The 20,765-nt window shown below is 36.2% G+C and overlaps 1 protein-coding gene across 1 annotated transcript; it reads left to right on the forward strand.

Annotated features, from left to right (window-relative positions):
• Nucleotides 1-1,075: 1,075 nt before the first annotated feature.
• On the forward strand, nucleotides 1,076-19,195 carry LOC138692878 (uncharacterized). The gene is made up of 4 exons (XM_069816183.1): nucleotides 1,076-1,278; nucleotides 12,879-12,994; nucleotides 14,934-15,196; nucleotides 16,742-19,195. The coding sequence occupies exons 1-4, from the start codon at nucleotides 1,117-1,119 to the stop codon at nucleotides 16,834-16,836; spliced, it is 636 nt and encodes a 211-aa protein (XP_069672284.1). The 5' UTR covers nucleotides 1,076-1,116; the 3' UTR covers nucleotides 16,837-19,195.
• Nucleotides 19,196-20,765: the final 1,570 nt, after the last annotated feature.

Genomic DNA, 20,765 nt, shown 5'->3' on the forward strand with positions numbered 1-20,765 from the left:
TCTGTGTTGTGTAACTTTCTCCATTCTCCTGTAACTTTATCCCTTCTATCCCGAAATATTTTCCTAAGCACCTTATTCTCAAACACCCTTAACCTATGTTCCTCTCTCAAAGTGAGAGTCCAAGTTTCACAACCATAAAGAACAACCGGTAATATAACTGTTTTATAAATTCTAACTTTCAGATTTTTTGACAACAGACTGGATGATAAAAGCTTCTCAACCGAATAATAACAGGCATTTCCCATATTTATTCTGTGTTTAATTTCCTCCCGAGTATCATTTATATTTGTTACTGTTGCTCCAAGATATTTGAACTTCTCCACCTCTCCAAAAGATAAATTTGCAATTTTTATATTTCCATTTCGTACAATATTCTCGTCACGAGACATAATCACATACTTTGTCTTTCCGGGATTTACTTCCAAACCTATCTCTTTACTTGCTTCCAGTAAAATTTCCGTGTTTCCCTTAATCGTTTGTGGATTTTCTCCTAACATATTCACGTCATCCGCATAGACAAGCAGCTGATGTAACCCGTTCAATTCCAAACCCTCTCTGTTATCCAGGACTTTCCTAATGGCATACTCTAGAGCAAAGTTAAAAAGCAAAGGTGATAGTGCATCTTTTAGGACACAGTGTATTATTCTTGCATAATGTTTATAATGTCTATACATTTTTATTCAGAATTATTGAAGCCTGGCTAACAGCTGTAATTTGGCTCTGAAGAGTTCATGTAGCTCAGACGGTACAGGACTTCGCTACCACGCTTCTTGAATCGTTCGACGATTTTGTAAAACAGTAGTGAAATAAGTAAGATGTTGTCATAAACATTATCTGCTGGCCTACGTCTTGTCGAAATTGAGAATGACGTATCCCTCTGCATAGGGAAAAACACTGGCAATAAAACATTATGATAATCTATAAATGCCAGGTTCCGGTTGACAGACGATTTTCTGGTAATCCATTGAATGACATCTAGAAGATAAAATGTAATCAATGGATCAAGTGTAAACGCAGGCTTATCAGGTTCGCCTGATAAATTAGCTGTTTCTGTGAGTATATAAGGGATACGCTACGAGACATTGATATGCAGAGGGTGTTTCCAGTATTATCAAGATGACAATGTTGAGCGTCGCAGTTGTGGTGTTGCTCATGGTTGTGGGCTCCCATGAGCATGGCATGCTGATGGACCCCGTCAACCGCGCCTCTATGTGGCGTAATGGGTATAACACCCCCGTAAATTACGAAGACAATCAGAATTACTGTGGCGGTTTCCAGGTAAGCTCTCAGACGCAGTGTTTCTCCATAAACCTTGCCGTGTGTAATTCCTCACACAGTTTAAGCAGTGACTAATAGATTATTATTATTTCACACAACTTTGTGTAAAATTTATTGATAGTGCTCAGATCCGATCTGATAAAGTATTTTTCTTCTAAAATTCACTAGCCTTCCATCATTTTAACGTATGTAGTTATGCCAGAATGCAGTGGCGTAGCATGAAATTTTGAGCAGGGGAAGCTAATTCAAGTTGTCCTTCATGCAATATGAGAAAACTTATTACAAAAATATAGTCTTAAAATAAATAGTAGTCAATGTCAAGTCAGCAGTCGAAGATTGGTTGGAACATCGTAAGTAACACCAATAAGGCATGACCTCAAATGGTACGTAGTAAAATATGATTTCACGGTTTACACATCAAATAGACATGTATATTATAACATTAGCTCATTCCCTGTCATACTTAGAGAAATCACAATATTAACGGTCAATATATACAGTATTAGTATCATAACGTAAGTATGCGTCTGTCTTGGTTGTGTTCTTCATTGACAGCTAGGGTGTCGGTCATTTGTTTTTTAGATCACACTTTTGTTCGTAAGTCAGTCTTGATAATACAATTGGTCTAAAAAATTCAAGTAAACTGGTGTCATGAATTGTTATTTCACTCACTATTTATTAAATCAGCCACAATGCACACTAACACTTCAACTGAACACAACTGACGAAAAGGGATAACTCGGAAACTACTTCAATGTCAAAGCTAGCTTTTTGCGAGCCCTTGCGACCAGGGTAGTTTAGTTAGAAAGGGATGGAAAATCTGCGGGGTGGGTTACACAGAAGAAACCAGTCTGCTTGGAAGCTGATGTGTGCAGGCTTCTTGTTTACTGCTGCATCACAAATCATCCTGAGCTGCCGCATCACAATATTGTAACGTTTTTTTTTAAATAAACAACAATGTAATTTATTGTCACAACAATAACTCTTCACTTTCTACACAGTAACACAGCGTTCGTTAGTGCACTCCACTGACGACAATGACAATTTACTTGGACTATTACGAACAACAATTAACTGTTAATCTTAACTAATATTTACAAGGCACTATTTACAAATCAGAACTGTCAGTTCTCAGTTCACAGTTCTTATAGCACAGTCACTCGAGTTCACAGTATCTCGAACCACAGACCTTCAGAGACAGCCCACTGTACTCGAACTCAGGTCCCTCCAACTGCGGTCCACTGCACTCGAACTCAGGCCTTCGGATGCTGACACAGTTGCGGACGCACACTCAAGTCGAACTCCGGTACACAAGACTGGCTGGCTTGCTCTGTTCACTGGCTTACTGACTGAACTAATCATGAATCACACACACACACACACACACACACACTGTCCGAGTTCCCTCGCGCACAGCGACGTAGCCTGGAAAGTTCGAATTCCCGATTTTTCCACTTCGACGGACTTCTCGAAGAGTCGGGAGGGTCCGCCCCCCCTTCACTCCGCACGCAGCAGTGGCGCGCGCACACTCCCTCGCCGCGTAGGCCCTTTCCCCTCTCTTCTCTCCGCCGCGCGCCGTCCCTCAGTGCTCCGTGGAGCCCGCGCGATCTGCTCTCTTGCGGGACGCTGGTCGTGAGTTCGAATCTCAAGTCGCTGTCACTATATTTAACACGTAAATATAAATTCAATTAAAATTAATAAATAATTTTGTCCATAGACTGCAGGTTTATTATGAAATTATTATTAACTGGGGAAGCTGAGCTTTTTAGCTTACATTGACGCTACGCCACTGCCAAAATGATCGTTTCATTTTAAGGGACAATAGGAATAAGTTTTTACAAAAATGGCCAAAAAAATTTTCCGTTTCTTATACGAAAATATTTCTTGAACACTTATTTTTATTGGGTTATTTTACGACGCTATATCCACATCTCAGGTTATTTAGCGTCTGAATGAAATGAAGGTGATAATGCCGCTGAAATGAGTCCGGGGTCCAGCTCCGAAAGTTACCCAGCATTTGCTCGTATTGGGTTGAGGGAAAACCCCGGAAAAAACCTCAACCAGGTAACTTGCCCCGACCGGGATTCGAACCTGGGCCACCTGGTTTCGCGGCCCGACGTGCTGACCGTTACTCCACAGGTGTGGACATGGACACTTATTAAGTTGACAGTAAGAGGTTCTTTGCCGTTACTGTACGTCTTCTTTGAGATCCAGGAGAAATTTTGATATAGACCTGTTCCATATGTCAGTATTGTATCTCTTTCCACAAATTTATGTTTTTCTCGAAACTACATTTATGATCTAAATAAAGATTAATTTTTGGTCCTACAGAATATATCTGTTATGGTAACAATGATTATTAGAGAAAAAAATTCGCTCCGGCGCCGGGATCGAATTCGGGTCCTTGGTTCTATGTACCAAGTGCTCTAACCACTGAGCTACGCCGAAGTTCAATACACCGTCGGAGCGAATTTTTCTTCTCTAATAATCATTGTTACTATAACAGATATATTCTGAAGGACCAAAAATTAATCTTTACTTAGATTCTTCGCCCAACAGTGCATATTACTGTGGAATCCCGGCCACCAAGTCACTCAATTGAGTGCGCTCCTTGTATAATGGCAGTTGACTTAATATATGTCAACATATATTATGTCGAACTTGGAATCAGGTCACAAAAGGGAAAAACACTAGAGGAGAGGGATTTGATAGCGTACTTATTAAGTATATTGATATATGAAGACTACAGGAAGAAAAGGGGGAATGTCACTTTTTTGCGAAAATTGAGATAATGGTAACAATTGGAAGTTTATGGTTAGACGACAATAAAACACATTGAACATATTGATTACTAGATTAACTACCTTTCAAAATGCATGGCGGTATTTATCATTTGTAACACACTTCTTGAATAAATTAGTTTTGAACTTTAAATTAGCTCTCCTGAAAATCTTGACATTCCCTCCTTTTCTTCCTGTAGTCTTCAAATATTATAACGATAGAACCATGTCTTGAACCTTTATTTTTGTTCCAGTACTAATCATTAATATTTCAATCAACAAAATGGTAACTATGGAAATGCAAAAAGTAACAAATGAAAAATCCCAGCTCAATAGAGTTATTTTCTTCTTTTTAACCACAAATATTATAATATTTCTTAACTCCTTGGATTTTGAAGTGACTTTAAATGACCCTCAAAAAGTAACAAATGAAAAATCCCAGCTCAACAGAGTTATTTTCTTCTTTTTAACCACAAATATTATAATATTTCTTAACTCCTTGGAGTTTGAAGTGACTTTAAATGACCCTCAAAAAGTAACAAATGAAAAATCCCAGCTCAACAGAGTTATTTTCTTCTTTTTAACCACAAATATTATAATATTTCTTAACTCCTTGGAGTTTGAAGTGACTTTAAATGACCCTCAAAAAGTAACAAATGAAAAATCCCAGCTCAACAGAGTTATTTTCTTCTTTTTAACCACAAATATTATAATATTTCTTAACTCCTTGGAGTTTGAAGTGACTTTGAATGACCCTGGTACTTAAAGTAAAATAGTAAAAGAGGTGCTGAACAAGCAAAGAAAATCATAAGATAACACGACCTGCACATAATATGGCAGTAATTGTCAAGACCACTGGGTTTATGTTTGAACGCTAATGCAATAATTGAAGACTAACATTCTAAATGTGCTAAGTGCCAATTTTTCAAATTTCATGTTATTCCATCTAAAGGAGGAACATCCATATGAGAATATCTTACTAAATTGACTTTGTTGTAGCTCAACATAACTACTCATTCGTACGCCAAAAGACAGTGTTGTTTCGGTCCATCTTTTTGGGTCACTTTTCATTTTTGATACTAGGCCAGTTAGGTAAATAAGACATTTCGGTCCCACGAAATTTTTGGTACAGAATTTTCGGTAATAGGCCTTTTCCGTGCCACGAATTTTTTGGTACAGCACTTCGTTCACTTAAGTCACTTTATCATTTTTGTCATTGCTTTGTTTCAGTCATGTTGCTTGGTTATTGCTTATAAAATAAATTTAATTTAAATTGCATTTCCTAGCAACGAGAAAAAAAATTTGCAAAATGCAAAACAACTTCTAAATAGAAGTAAAATAAACGTCCTAGAAACGGAAAAAAAAACTATTTGCAAAGAAACGTAAGGACTCTCCTGAACAAAACATACACCAAGGACCAGGAGCAAATCGTGTTCATTGTGGGAAGATACCAGACTACAAGACCGGAGCACAGTTGGATGTTTATTTAAGGACACTGGCCTACAAACTGAAGATCAACTCCAGCGAGCGTGCGGCTGATAGTGATAGTGAAGAGGAAGAAACGGAATAGTGCCTACTCAGACAGAAAATTCCTGTGCAATTGTTTACAATAAAAATCATTATTCCTTACGTTTCATTATATTTTGAGGGTATAATGATCGAAGTAGGTACCAATATGCCGCAATTACCCAAAACATCATTACCAATATCCAAAGACCCAAAGATATCAATGACCGAGAAAACGTGGCCCAAGTGTCAGGTAGCCATAAATCTGTTACCTATCTGTCTGTTTACCGAAAATGTGGGACCGAAACAGCCACTAATGATCTCAACACGTAATTTTTAATTCAAACATTTTTATTAACATTTATTAGTATGTGACTCATCAATGGCAATGATTACATCCAAATTGAAATCAATTTCTTGCCGTGTTCTTTCAACATGTCTTTTATTAACGTAGTAATCACATATATGTAAGCTTGTAAAACTGGGACGTCAGACATTTTAGTTGTATGTATACGGTCCTTAATTTATTCTCACGAAAAGAAATCCAGTTGAGAAATATCGGGTGAACGTAGTGGCCACGAAATGGATCCGTTGCGTCCGAGTTGAGTTGAGTTGAGTTTTTATGAGAGATTCTCGAAGCTACGAATTTCAATGTGAGGGGAGAACAACACTGTTGAAATACTACGTTGGGCGGTAGATCAGGTACTTGAGGATACATGAACTGTTTGAGCATGTTAAGATAGATAGCATCAATTTTATTACTGTTGCTTCAGAAATGAATGGCACGACAATCCTGTCCTTGATTGCACTATACTAGACGTTCTGTATCGGGCTATCTCGGATGTGTTTATGTTTGAGATAGGCCTATGGATGTTCGGATTTGAGATATTTGAAGTGCAAATGTTCGGATGATTTGAAATATTTGAGGTCCGGATGTTCGGATTTGAGATATTTGAGGTGCGTATGTTAGGATTTGAGATATTTGAGGTGCGGCACTGTTCGAATTTGGAATATTTGAGGTGCGGTTGTTCGGATTTGGGATATTTGAGGTGCGAATGTTCGCATTTGAGATACATGAGGTGCGGATGTTCGGATTTGAGATATTTGAGGTGCGGATGTTGGAATTTGAGACTTGCCACTAAAGTTTGACTGTGTATTCCTATAGTTTTGAGCAGGGTTTAATCTAGAAAATAAATAATTGTCGCAAAAATGCACAAATAAAAAATTATATTTGTGCAAATTTCGAAATACTTGTGCAATATTAACTTAGGGGAGAGTCGGGTAGTATCGGACATCGGGTAGTATCGGACAGTGCATTTCTTTCATCTACCACCATATGGTAGTACCTGAATGACATGGTTATGTTTCTCTATGCGACATCACAGAAACGTAACCATGTCAATCAGGTACTACCATCGTGTGGTAGATGAAAGAAACTCACTGTCCGATATTACCCGATGTCCGATACTACCCGACTCTCCCCTATAAATAATTGTGCAGAAAGATAAAATTAATAAGGCATGCAGAAACAAAAAGTTGTGTAATTTGTTTCTTGGAATTTTATTACTTTTAATTCATCTTATCACACTTTAGATATACTTATGTAAGCAAATCATTACACGTAGGTACGTTCAGAATCAATTACTGCTGAATTTCCATCACATTAAAATACTTATTTTGTGGGCACTCTAAACATTGAAATTCTTTACTAGTAAGCCCTTCAAGATTTATTGTTAGCAGAGTGCTAACTCTTTTTACTGAAAGGAGGTTTCTAATTCCAGTTTTTACAAGATTCATGCAACTAAATCTTCGCTCACAATTTACAGTATGCGATGGAATTATATAAATCAATTAGAAGAAATTGTTCACTTAACTTACATGAATTGCACCAACTCTTTCAAATCCATTCCTGAACATCTGTTGCTCAATATCTTTTTGGACATTGCCCATTCCATTAGCATTTCATTTAAATTCAAATTTGTTCAAACACATCTCTGATTTCATTTTCTCCATTACCATCTTCGTTTCTGAAGTCCAATGTGGTTGTCGCATTTTTGCACATCTACATTCAAAGTTTGTTGTATTTTTAGAAGTCGAGTAGCAAAATGCGACAAATGCGACTGTGGCTTGAACCCTGGTTTGGAGTCAAAAAGTTCAAATGTAAGATAAAAGTAGCTTAAAATCCCGCTAGTAGAATAATAGCCTACTCTGCCCAGTACTTACATAAAAATCACTTCAAATCGAATGATTAAGCCGAGTCAGGGGCACGATAAGACGCTGTTGTTATTATTGATATAAAAGTTCTAGTCATGTCAGTGCTCGTAGAAGCAGAGTAAATACTTGAAGACAATTGCAGGAGATTATGAGTTACTCAATAATAATAATACTCCCTATCAGAAATGATCTTATGTTATGTTTTATTTAACGACGCTCGCAACTGCAGAGGTTATATCAGCGTCGCCGGATGTGCCGGAATTTTGTCCCGCAGGAGTTCTTTTACATGCCAGTAAATCTACTGACATGAGCCTGTCGCATTTAAGCACACTTAAATGCCATCGACCTGGCCCGGGATCGAACCCGCAACCTTGGGCATAGAAGGCCAGCGCTATACCAACTTGTCAACCAGGTCGACGAAATGATCTTGAGAAGTAATATTCTCAGTGGAGTGTTGTTGAAGAATAATTTAGAATTGATAACCATAAATTGAAATTTAATGTACCTGCCATTTAGGAAAAGTTCGAATCGTTTATTTAACAACGCTGTATCATTGTGTGGTTATCGAACTTCTTTGAATGGCAAGAAGAGTCTGATGATTCTTCACTCATTGGACTATTCGCCTTAAAGTTGAGGGAAGTCTCGGAAGATAGGAGACCTACTCAGGCAATCATTCGAAGCTAAGCCAAGATATAGAGTTGTTTTGCCATAAAATTAAAAATAGGACAGTGTTCCAGACTTTTTGCTTACCTGATATATAAAATTATAAAATAACACGGTAAAATGAATTTCATCAGATACATTACCATAGTTACTGTTTTAGGTACGGTACGTACTTTTTTTTTTTTTTTTTGTAGGGTAAATTAGAGCTCTTTGAAAGAAACTAGTATGTGAAATGTTGCCTCCAGATGAGAATGGAGGTAATTTTTCAGCATCTCATTTCCCTTTTTCGGACCTTTATCCTTTTTTTCACTTCACTCCGCCATAACCTCATTTCCTCCACCTCTCTCTACCCTTTTACTGCTACTTTTTAATACACTGTCTCAAAAGTCGTGGTGGGGCTTCAGAGAATTATATTTTTTTAGTGAATAGAGGCAGAAATGTAATATTGGTGACAGATGAAAATAAAACTCTCGAAGCTTTTCGTCTGTATGTTTGAGGCACTGAAGAAAACAAAGAAGGCAACAATTAAATTTTCATTGTTACAATTAATTATACAAGATGGATGTCGAAAGAAAAGTGCAATTTGTTTTATGGGTGGCAAAATTTCAATCTGTGACTCACTATGCATATCCACAGCAAACTCATTCTTTTGTGATAATCATCTGGATGAAGTGCATGTAACAAATGAAGTTTATAAAGAGTCAGATGAAGACGTTTCTTTAAAGCTCTATGAATTGTTGTTTTCGAAAGTCCTAATTGTCGGGCACATTTACGAACTGAACAATTAATGCTCTTTGGATGGCTTCTACCGTTTTGTCGATAGTCTTCCAGTATGTTATCTCTTCAATAGGCTTTCAGTCTCTTTGAACTGTCTATCCCAACGACGAATGTTATTCTCGTGTGGTGGTTCTTCGTTAAATACACGACGAAATTCATATCATACACGAGTCACAGATTCAAATTTTGCCAGCCACAAAACACATTGCACTTTTCTTTAGATATTCATCTTGTATAATTTTGTAACAATGAAAATTATTGTATTTGTTCGATTGTTACCATCTTTTGTTTCTTCAGTGCGTCAAACTTACAGAGGAAAAACTTTAAGAGTTTTATTTTCATCTGGCACCAATATTACATTTCTACCTCTATTCATTAAAAAAATATATTAAAATTGCTCCCTCTCAGCATAAGCTTTATTTTTGTCTATGCTAATTTAACAGCAGTAATATTTTGCTTATATCGAGTGGAACTTCTTGTGAACGTTTTCTTACAAGATGTATGTAGGAGGAAGAATGTTTAAATTATTCATTGCGGACAGTTCACAGATGACGTATCCTACAGCCGTCCATTTTTGTGACTGTCATATCCTTGACCACGTACTACACAAGACGCTATGCCGCCCTATCTGGGCCGAACTTTCACTATGAGTAACGCTCTAAGCTGTGTATCACTTCGATCACTTAGCGGGGTGCACACGTGGAGGTGAAGTGACATTGCACCAGGTGGAGGAATAGATGGTAGGATAAAGGACACTTGGCAAAAACCTGCATCAAAGACAATTGCCGTCCATTATGAACTGCAATTGTATTTGATGAGATTTGAACACAAGTCTCCGACGCAAAAGCCGATACTAATCTAGCTCACGAGTGTACTGACGGAAAAAATTCGAATAGTGAATAGCTTTACTACGTTGTATACCTTTACGTAGAACTATGCTTGAGTGCGATTACCTATCAACAAAGAAAACAAGGGGAATACAATGAAACAGACTAAGAATACAAGAATAACAAGGGAATACAAGGAGAACAATGTGAACACAGGAGAACGAGGGTACGACAAGGAGAACAAGAGGAAGGCAATGAAATAGACTAAGGGGAATACAAGAAGAACAAAGGAATACAAGGAGAACAAGGAAATGTAAGGAGAACAAGGAGACGACAAGGAGAACAAGGGGAATACAAGGAAAACAAGGGAACGACAAGAGAACAAGGGGAATACAAGGAAAACAAGGGAACGACAAGGATAACAAGAGGAAGACAATGAAATAGAGAAAGGGGAATACAAGAAGAACAAGGGAATACAAGGAGAAACAGGGAATACAAGGAGAACAAGGGGACGACAAGGAGAACAAGGGGAATACAAGGAAAACAAGGGAACGACAAGGATAACAAGAGGAAGACAATGAAATAGACTAAGGGGAATACAAGGAGAACAAGGGAATACAAGGAGAACAAGGGGAATAGAAGGAAAACAAGGTGAATACAAGAAAAACAAGGAGAAGACAAGGAGAACAAGGGGAATACAAGGAAAACAAGGGAACGACAAGGAGAACAAGAGGAAGGCAATGAAATAGAGTAAGGGGAATACAAGAAGAACAAGGGAATACAAGGAGAACAAGGGAATATAAGGAGAACAAGGGGACGACAAGGAGAACAAGGGGAATACAAGGAAAACAAGGGAACGACAAGAGAACAAGGGGAATATAAGGAAAACAAGGGGACGGCAAGGAGAACAAGAGGAAGAGAATGAAATAGAGTAAGGGGAATACAAGAAGAACAAGGGAATACAAGGAGAACAAGGGAATATAAGGAGAACAAGGGGACGACAAGGAGAACAAGGGGAATACAAGGAAAACAAGGGAACGACAAGAGAACAAGGGTAATATAAGGAAAACAAGGGGACGGCAAGGAGAACAAGAGGAAGACAATGAAATAGAGTAAGGGGAATACAAGAAGAACAAGGGAATACAAGGAGAACAAGGGAATACAAGGATAACAAGGGGAATAGAAGAAGGACAAGGGAATACAAGGAGAAACGGAGGAAGACAATGAAATAGAGTTAGGGGAATACAAGAAGAACAAGGGAATACAAGGAGAACAAGGGAATACAAGGAGAGCAAGGGGAATACAAGGAAAACAAGGGAACGACAAGAGAACAAGAGGAATACAAGGAAAACAAGGGAACGACAAGAGAACAAGGGGAATACAAGGAAAACAAGGGGACGACAAGGAGAACAAGAGGAAGACAATGAAATAGAGTAAGGGGAATACAAGAAGAACAAGGGAATACAAGGAGAACGAGGGAATAGAAGAAGGACAAGGGAATACAAGGAAAACAAGGAGAAGACAAGGAAAACAAGGGGAATACAAGGACAACAAGGGAACGGCAAGGAGAACAAGAGGAAGACAATGAAATAGACTAAGGGGAATACAAGAAGAACAAGGGAATACAAGGAGAACAAGGGATACAAGGAGAACAAGGGGAATACAAGGAAAGCATGAGGAAGACAAGGGGATGACAAGGAGAATAAGGGGAATACAAGGAGATGAGGAGAACATGTGGAATACAAGGAAAACAAGTGGAGAACAAGGAGAATAAGTGGAGGACAAAGAGAACAAGGGGAAGACAAGAAAAACGAAGGGAAGACAAGGAGAACTAGGGGACGACAAGGATAACAGGGGAAAGACAAAGTGGAAAAGGAGAACGCAAGAAGAATAAAACGAATACAAGGAGAACATATGAACGACAAGAAGAACAAGAGGAATAAAATGATAACAAGGGGAATATATGAATAATTAGGGGAATACAAGGAAAAGCAGAGGAAGACAAGGAGAACAAGGACAATACAAGGAAAGCAAAGGTGAAAGACAAAACAAATCAGATAAATACAGGGAGAACAAGGAAAATACAAGAATAGCAAGGAAAATACAAGGATTACGAAGGAAACACAAGAAGAGGAAAGAAATACAAGAAAAAAGGGTAATAAAAGAGAATAAAGGTAAAGACAAGGAAGACGAAAATAAGAGAAGGATGATAACGGGACTGTAAGGAACACAAAGGGAATAGAGGGAGAACGCAAGGGGAGCAAGGCAATACACGGAGAAAAATTCAATACTGGGGTGAGAAAGGATTAGGTACATTTTTATGTGACGTTCAATTCCCAAGGTATCCTTCTGTATTTAGTGGGAATAGGAACGTAGTTCTACGTGAAAACAGGCTACTGTTCTCCAACCAGGAGATCAACCGTGAAAGGAATGTGCTTACTATTGCCTCATATATTGGAGCGAAGTAGATAGATAATATTACCGTTATAACGCCAGTTTAAAAACCATGCGCTCTCCTGCATATGTTATTTCCTGTATGAAGAGATTAAAAGTCCAGGAGATTAACTGTGATCTAATTTTGTAACTAGGGTAGTATGAATATGTCTGTATCAATGGTACGGTTTGTGCTGTGAGAGCTAGCCAATAGAGATAAGAGAACCCACGTGTGTGACCTTATGAAATCTTATGGCATCAACATTCATTCACAGCATAATCGTCCTTCGTCTCATCCGGCAGAGACTTTCTCGTGGTTGGAGCACAGTATATTTTGACTCTCAGCTGTGATGCCTATCTGGCGCCATACTCAGTCCCAGATGTTCGCATTTTGTTTCAGGTTCAGTGGAACCAGAATGGCGGCAAGTGCGGAGAATGTGGCGACGACTACGCATTGCCGAGGCCCAGGCCCAACGAGAACACCGGGACCTACGGCACGGGGATCGTGGTGCAGAAGTAAGTCCGTAGGGAATGATTTGCTGACAGAAGATCTTCTGTTGCAATGAGGAGTTATTTGGGCATCGGATGGGGACGTTAAGCCTTTGGTGCTATTCGACAGGAGTAGGCTAAGTGCCGGCACCGGGTTTCCCCTTCCTCTTCCACCTCCTCCTCCTCCTCCTCATCATCATCATCACTCATTCCAGACACTACACTTACACGAACACTTGAGGCGTCCATTTCCAAAAGCGCCCTTGTCCATAAATTTTCGAAATTGAGACATTGGTATCCCTGCATTTAGGTGATCATTTTCTATCTAAATATACACGTCTTACAGTTCCAAAACGCATTTAAACCTGTATGAAAAGCATTTGAAAATTACAAACAGATTCAAAATGTCCCTTGTCCACAACAGAGAATCAATCCTGGCTGACTATAGCAGCTGTCATCAGTACAGGAACAAATGGAATCTTGTCCAATGGCGGAGCTTATGAAGAAAGTGATATTTACTTCCAAAAGTTCCCTTGTCCATTTCTCATTTGGATTTGTCATAGGTTTAATGTTTAATTGTACAGAGAATTAAACATATTTATACAGTAATTTAATATGTTTCTGTTGGTAGTACCTCAATAGGCACAGAGCATAAGAAACACATAAATTTGAACGACCAGTACAGCTGTGAAACATATTCAAAGTTGTCTTGTTTTGTTCAGGTAAGTGGTGCATTAAAGGCTTTTATTTCTCTTGCCGTACTTTATTTTTACTCACATATTCTCAGTTTAATCATTGCATCAATTATTACGTTTTAATTCATCATAGCTTTTATCAAGAATATGGATTAACAACAGCAGCCGTCTACAAGTTTTGAGAGCGAGGTTAGGCGAGTATCTGGGGTAGTGAAACCCTCACTTAAGGGAAAGGGTCCATCGCTTACTGAGCCTGCACTTTGGAGAGGCCTGGGCTATCTTACAATAGTTGGAATTTTACAAACACCTTAAGACTATCAGTGATGTTCAAGTTGAGATGCCATCTGAAGATGAAAATGAGGGGGGTTTCATGGAAGATCTTGAAACTGTCAATGGCTAGAGACAATGTAAATATTATCTGCTATTTTGCTATTAATAGATAACTATGATTTATCAAAATTTTGAATTGTGTTCAATGGCCTTTCTTCTTTGCCTTAATGGAGATGACTGAACTATACATTTCTGTTATTTAGGCTTCTAAATTGCTTTCATTTTTCAGTATTTGTATACTAAACAAGATAACATATATTCTTTATTATTATTATTATTATTATTATTATTATTATTATTATTATTATTATTATTATTATTATTATTATTACTATTATTACTATTAAAGATTATGTTCTTTTTACTAATAAAATGTTGCAAGAACAAAATGCCCCTTGTCCATTTCAAACAGTTCCAAAATCGCCCTTGTCCATAAAACAATTCCAAAATAATCCTTGTCCAAGTAAATAGCCTTATTTTCAACAAAACCAATAAGAATTTGGAGTTAATTCTTTCAGAATGCCATTCTACAATCATGAATAAACAAAACACAAAAGTTTCATTAACATTTTCCAATCAAAAATATCAATAAAAAGCTTTTATCACATTCCCTAAAATTAAATAGCATGGACAAGGAGCCCTTTGGAAATGGACGCACTCACCCTAGTACACGACATAACTCTCCACAGATACACATCATGTACAGTGTGGCCCGCCGAAGTGATGTGCAATTTAAAAATGGATCACAGTCCTGCCATCTATCCGCAGCATGCGGAACCCGAATCACGCAAAGTGAAGTGGGTGGGCATTAGACACACACGTTTTTCGCCATTTATCTCAAAGTCCCGGCCTAATGATAGTTTATTCATAATAATTTATTAAAATTATAAGTCAACTGAAGATTTGTGTTTGACATCGTGTTCTCGTGGTTTCCTTCGCAGGTACAAAGCAGGTTCCACCATAACCACCGTTAACAGGATTACAGCGAATCACTGGGGTTCATTCTACTACAAAATTTGTAAGTTGTCTTCAAGTACTGAACTGGAAACAGAAGAATGTTTCGCCAAATATCCTCTGAGGCTGGTAGACGGAAGCGACCATTACACTCTGACCAGCCATTCTCCTGGGGATTACCAGGCCCAGGTGGTGCTGCCTGCAGGTCTCACCTGCGACCGCTGCGTCCTGCAGTGGACTTACGTCACTGGTACGTACTACAAACATGTGACTGCCATTTCTTTCTTCCTTCTTCTCTTCTGTCTTTCTAGTCTCCTTTCCTCATTTAGCTTTTATGTAGCCTACTTCTTTCTTTCTTCTTCCCCATCTCTTATCTTTATTCTCTTCTTTATTTCTTTCATACTTATTTTACATTCACTCATAGTTTTCTACCCAAGAACAGGTCTTTCACTATAAACCCAGCATTCTTCAATATTCCCACTTTCCTCTCTTCCTCTTGGTCTCCGCATATGATCCATATATCTTAATGTCTTGTATCATCTGGTATCTTCTTCATTTCACATCGCTTAGTCGTGACGTCCATATTGCTGCCCTATACAATTCCACACTCCACACAAAGCACTTCATTAGTCCCTTCCTTAGTTCTTTTACCAAAGGTCCGCAAGAATGCTCCCGTTTCTATTTCATTAATTAATTTATCTATCTATCTATCTATCTATCTATCTATCTATCTATCTATCTATCTATCTATCTATCTATCTATCTATCTATCTATCTATCTATCTATCTATCTATCTATCTATCTATTTATTTATTTATTTATTTATTTATTTATTTAATTTGTTCCTTTTGATCACTTATTTATTTTCCGTCTTCAGGTTTCCTTCATCTATCTTCCATTTTGTTATTCTTTCGTTCTTTTTTTTCTTTCTTTCGTTCTTTCTTTAATTCCTTTCTCTTTTTCGTTCCTTCTGTATTTCATTATTCCTCCAGTTTTTTCATTTATATATATTTTTTTGTTTATTTATTTATTTATCTATATAATTATTTGTTTTTGTTTATTTATTTATATATTTATTTTTGTTTGTTTATTTATTTATTTATTTATTTGTTTATTTATTTATTTATTTATTTATTTTGTTTATTTATTTATTCATTTAATTATTTAATTATTTGTTTTATTTATTTATTTATTTATTTATTTATTTATTTATTTATTTATTTATCTATTTATTTATTTATTTATTTATTTATTTATTTATTTTTCTTTCTTTCTTACTTTCCAAAATATTATTTTATCCAAATTTAATTTATTATTATTATTATTATTATTATTATTATTATTATTATTATTATTATCTGTTTTTATACTCTAACCAGCCACCGGCGTGGTAAAGGCGCTTGCCTCCCGATCTGAAGTTGTGTTCGGGCGCGGGTTCGATCCCCGCTTGGGCTGATTACCTGGTTGGTTTTTTTTCGAGTTTTTCCCCAACCATAATGTGAATGCAAGGTAATCTATAGCGAATCCTGGGCCTCATCTCGCCAAATATCATCTCGCTATCACCAATCTCATCGACGCTAAATAACCTAGTAGTTAATACAGCGTCGTTAAATAACCAACTAAAATAAAAAATAATTGTATACTCTAACCAACGATCCCAGGATCTTTGCAGTAATGTGCTACATTTTCTCATTAAAAAATGACATGCAATCTTTTGTTTCATATATCTTAAATGTGCCAGGCTAAACACGTTTACCTGCATACAATATGATGTATTTCTTGTTTGTGTTTCAGCCAATAGTTGGGGCATATGTCCAAACGGAACGGGCGCCGTTGGTTGCGGTCCACAAGAGAATTTCCGTTCGTGCTCTGACATTTCTATCTACTGATATCGTGGACCACATGAGCATGTCCGCCCGGACAAGGAACTGTACCTGAGTAGCCAGTAAATAAACTTAATAATAATTTGAAAAGTATTACCAATTTTATTGCAGTGAAAACACAACCATTTATTATTTTAACGGCGATATTCTATAACAAAACTTCTCAGCTTCCTACAGAATCAAGTGAAATGAGTGACGTAAGTGAAGTGGCCAGGAAAACTGTCACCAACTACATTGCAAAATTTTTTATAATTTAGTGAATAAAAACAACATTTTTATTTCGGAAAATCTATAGGTATTAACCACGACACATCGTTCTGAACGCCTAATAATAAAAATTACTTGAAAACAACTGTTAACTGGGTCTGAGAATTCTTCATTTTCTTCAGTTAAATAACTTTATCATTTTAACAGAAGAAAATCTAAGTTAAAATGCAAATTGATCTCCCAACATTATTATGAATTTTACGATTTCACTAGAATATATGTGTAAGTATAACCCTTTATTACATATACAGCATAATCAGAGTGTCAGATTGACCATTTCCATGTTATAGAATGGCAACATAAAATAACAACAACCACCAGAGCCTCCACCGTCGAAAAGGCATTTTGGTAACGACCGCTAGATGGGAGTACAGTTGCTCCATGCAATTCCATAAGAGTTTTAACGTAACTTCTTTTGCAGTACCTAGATGTCAGTTTAGTGAAATTCATAAAAAATGGTTGCCTTGGAAGTCCATCAGACTATGTAATCAGGGGTGTAAATTAACCTGCAAGTACCTTAGAAGCCAGATGTCTCTGTAGTAAGGTATTTTTTATGGTTATTTTACGACACTGTATCAATATCTTAGGTTATGTAGCGTTTGAATGAAATGAAGGTGATAATGCCGGTGAAATGAGTCCGAGGTCCAGCACCGAAAATCACCCAGAATTTGCTCTTATTGGGCTGAGGGAAAACCCAGTAAGATGTATGGAATAAAGATTACAATTAAATAAAATGTCCTACCGTTTTTAATGTAATGAAATTTGATGTACCGGTATTATGAATTTTACCTATCTATGCTTGACAGCTTACAAGTAATTAGTTCACTTAAAATTTGTACCACTCTATTGAGTACTTTGAATTTTTTTAATATCGAAATTTTCGTAATAGAACATAGATGTCTGTATCATTTCAACTTCTTAATTGTTCTCTCTAACGATTTATATGAAGTGTCTTATTTTCATATGTTTATTTGTTCTCCAATTATTAATTATAAGTTTATCATGAAGAAATCAATGTGGATCATCTAACAGCCAAATGTCTCAAAAAACATAAATCAGCTCATTATACAGTGATGACTTGGAACACGCTCCATAGGGATTTCTATGCTAAAATGTATATTTTGTTATATTAGTTACCCTAATTGTTATAGATAAAATGTCATTAAAGTTTTTTGTAGAGGGAAAAATTCTCCAACCAATCATACCATTAAAACTAATTTTTGGCTGGGGATAAAAAAAATTTAAAAATTAATGCAAAATACTTCCGCCACAAAATTACACTCATTTTAATGCGTGTTAATCATAGTTGGCCATGGATTAGTAAACACAACTGAATGCAAAGAAATTTTTATGGTTCATTTGTTAATCTGTAAAAATGAATTAACATTGATGTCACATTCATTTGTTTCCTCTTTAAATTTTATCCACTGCCTGCTGATTTTATCGTAACTGATTGGATCCTATGACGACTTCGGGGGTAAATAATGATAACGCATATTTATAAATTTCATAAATTTTAATTTTTATTGCAAACGCAAGGTGATTGTCATATTTTTCAAGCAGCATAATCCAATCATTGTTAACATATTTACATAATTATTTAACCAAATCAAAGATAATGTGGCTTATAGGCTGTTAACAACCAGAAAACTGTCAATCTCAATTTTGAGGGTTATAACTATTTAACCCCGACTATTTTGTTTTAAATACAAATAACAGTTATCCATGACCTACTGTAATTAAGATTTCATTAAAGATGGTTATAATTACTTTTCAATTTTAATTAATTCTAAATATTCATAATCAAAATATTAATTTAATAAAACAAATGGATGCAGAATTGTTTTCTCTTCAAAACACTTTAATGCCATTTTCTTCTATAGTAATTAGGGGAGCTAATATAACAAAACATAAATTTTAGCATTCAAATTCCTATGTTCCAAGTTACCACCCGGTATATGACTGGTATGACGTATCTAGCTGTATTAATAGTTTATGTATTCATTTCATATATCGCTTATGAGTGTATCTTGTATTATTTAATTAAATGTATATATGTCATTATATATTTTAAGGAAATAAACTTTTGTTAATTGAACTTTGTTATTGAGTATATTGTAATAAATCCCTCATTATACCTACTTCCCAAAAATAAGCCTACAACCAGTGTATTATAGAAAGATTTTACAACTAACTGCTTAATAAAATTTCTTGTAAGTCTTGTACGTTTATCTATAAGCTACAAGGAAGTTCATTACTAAGGGCCGAACTTTGTCCCAGGAGGCTACAAGATTAAGTATTATTGAAGTTTTTAAGTGGACGACGCATGTGCATCTAGAAAGCGAAGTACTTGACTACGGCTCACGCGACTCTTGTTTCGTCAAGTGGGGCACAACAAAACTGGACCACTTTAACAATTACACTAATATTTACAATTTACATTATTTACACTATGTAAACTAGAATTCGCTATTTTTACTATTTACACTATAAACATTATTTATACTATTAAGCTTATGTACAGCTGTAAAAAGAAAAGTGACCGCTCTCTAGAAATTTCGCTTCGGGTCTCTCCGCTACAATTCGTAATATGGGTGTGGAATAAAATAGATTATCGGCTAGATGTATGCCGTATCAGCAAAAGTGGACATACTCGTATTGAGCATTTTTAAGATATGTAAAAAAAACTTGGAGAGTTTATCTACATTTCTGTGTTATAAAAATATAGTATTCGTTGCTTAGTTTGTGGTGATTTATAAAATGTTTCACTGACTTACGAAAGATCCGATATAATAATGCTACCCTATCAAATTTATTGAAATATGTTAAGATTATTCTGATCTATATTTCATTCTCTGAGAGAAAAAAATAAATTATTGAGTTATTAAAAATTCAAATATGCCCCAAGACCATAACAAAGAAACCCTACTCTTTCTGCGAAAAGTGCCTTAAATTACTTCTAAGTCCGTGTGATTAAAATTTCTATGAAATATTAAATGTAGAAAAATAAAAAAAAAATAGTACCAAAGCATGTGCATATATTACAATTTTTTTTCAAGAAGTCAATAGACTACAAGGTGGGTCAAAAATCGCTTTCCCTAATATTCATTCTTAGGTTTCATACTTGTACACATATACAGATGTCATAACTTGAATAGCTAGTGTAATAAGTGGTGGGTTGACAACCATGTTCGTGCGTCAACTGTTTTTCCGATTTCATGTCTTGTTATTGTTGTTGTTTTGTTTATTGTGTTGATTGCGTCTCTATGCAATAACTGCTAGTTTCTTGCAATGAATCGCAAATTAACCACAGAACAACGTGTTTTTGTGCTACAACGTTGGTGGAAACACAGTAAGAACATATTGTGTATCGAGAAACAGGGCCTTCATTTTGAACAAAATCTGTAGAGGAATGTGTAGTGAAATGTAAATTGAATGTAATTAAATGTTAGGAAGTGTTTGGGAAAGCGACTTTTAACTCATTCTGTATATAAGAACTTCTAGTTCATACAGTATTTAAAGAGTACAAGTACAAAGAGGATTTAATAAGCAAAAAAATGCATGTATTAGTTGTATTAGAAGCTAAGTTATTACAAAATAAAATATAGGCTAGTATACTTCCACAACTTTCGTAGGCTATTGCTTAGCAACTAACTCCCATTAATCTA

Source organism: Periplaneta americana, chromosome 17, assembly GCF_040183065.1.
Source record: "Periplaneta americana isolate PAMFEO1 chromosome 17, P.americana_PAMFEO1_priV1, whole genome shotgun sequence".
In the NCBI taxonomy this organism is placed as follows: Eukaryota; Metazoa; Arthropoda; class Insecta; order Blattodea; family Blattidae; genus Periplaneta; species Periplaneta americana.

Excerpts from the sequence above, each read along its gene's own strand:
- LOC138692878 (XM_069816183.1), top strand. The coding sequence starts at position 1,117 with ATGACAATGTTGAGCGTCGCAGTTGTGGTGTTGCTCATGGTTGTGGGC. Across the intron at positions 1,279-12,878 it reads ATTACTGTGGCGGTTTCCAG|GTTCAGTGGAACCAGAATGG; the intron begins GTAAGCTCTCAG and ends ATTTTGTTTCAG. Across the intron at positions 15,197-16,741 it reads GCAGTGGACTTACGTCACTG|CCAATAGTTGGGGCATATGT; the intron begins GTACGTACTACA and ends TTTGTGTTTCAG.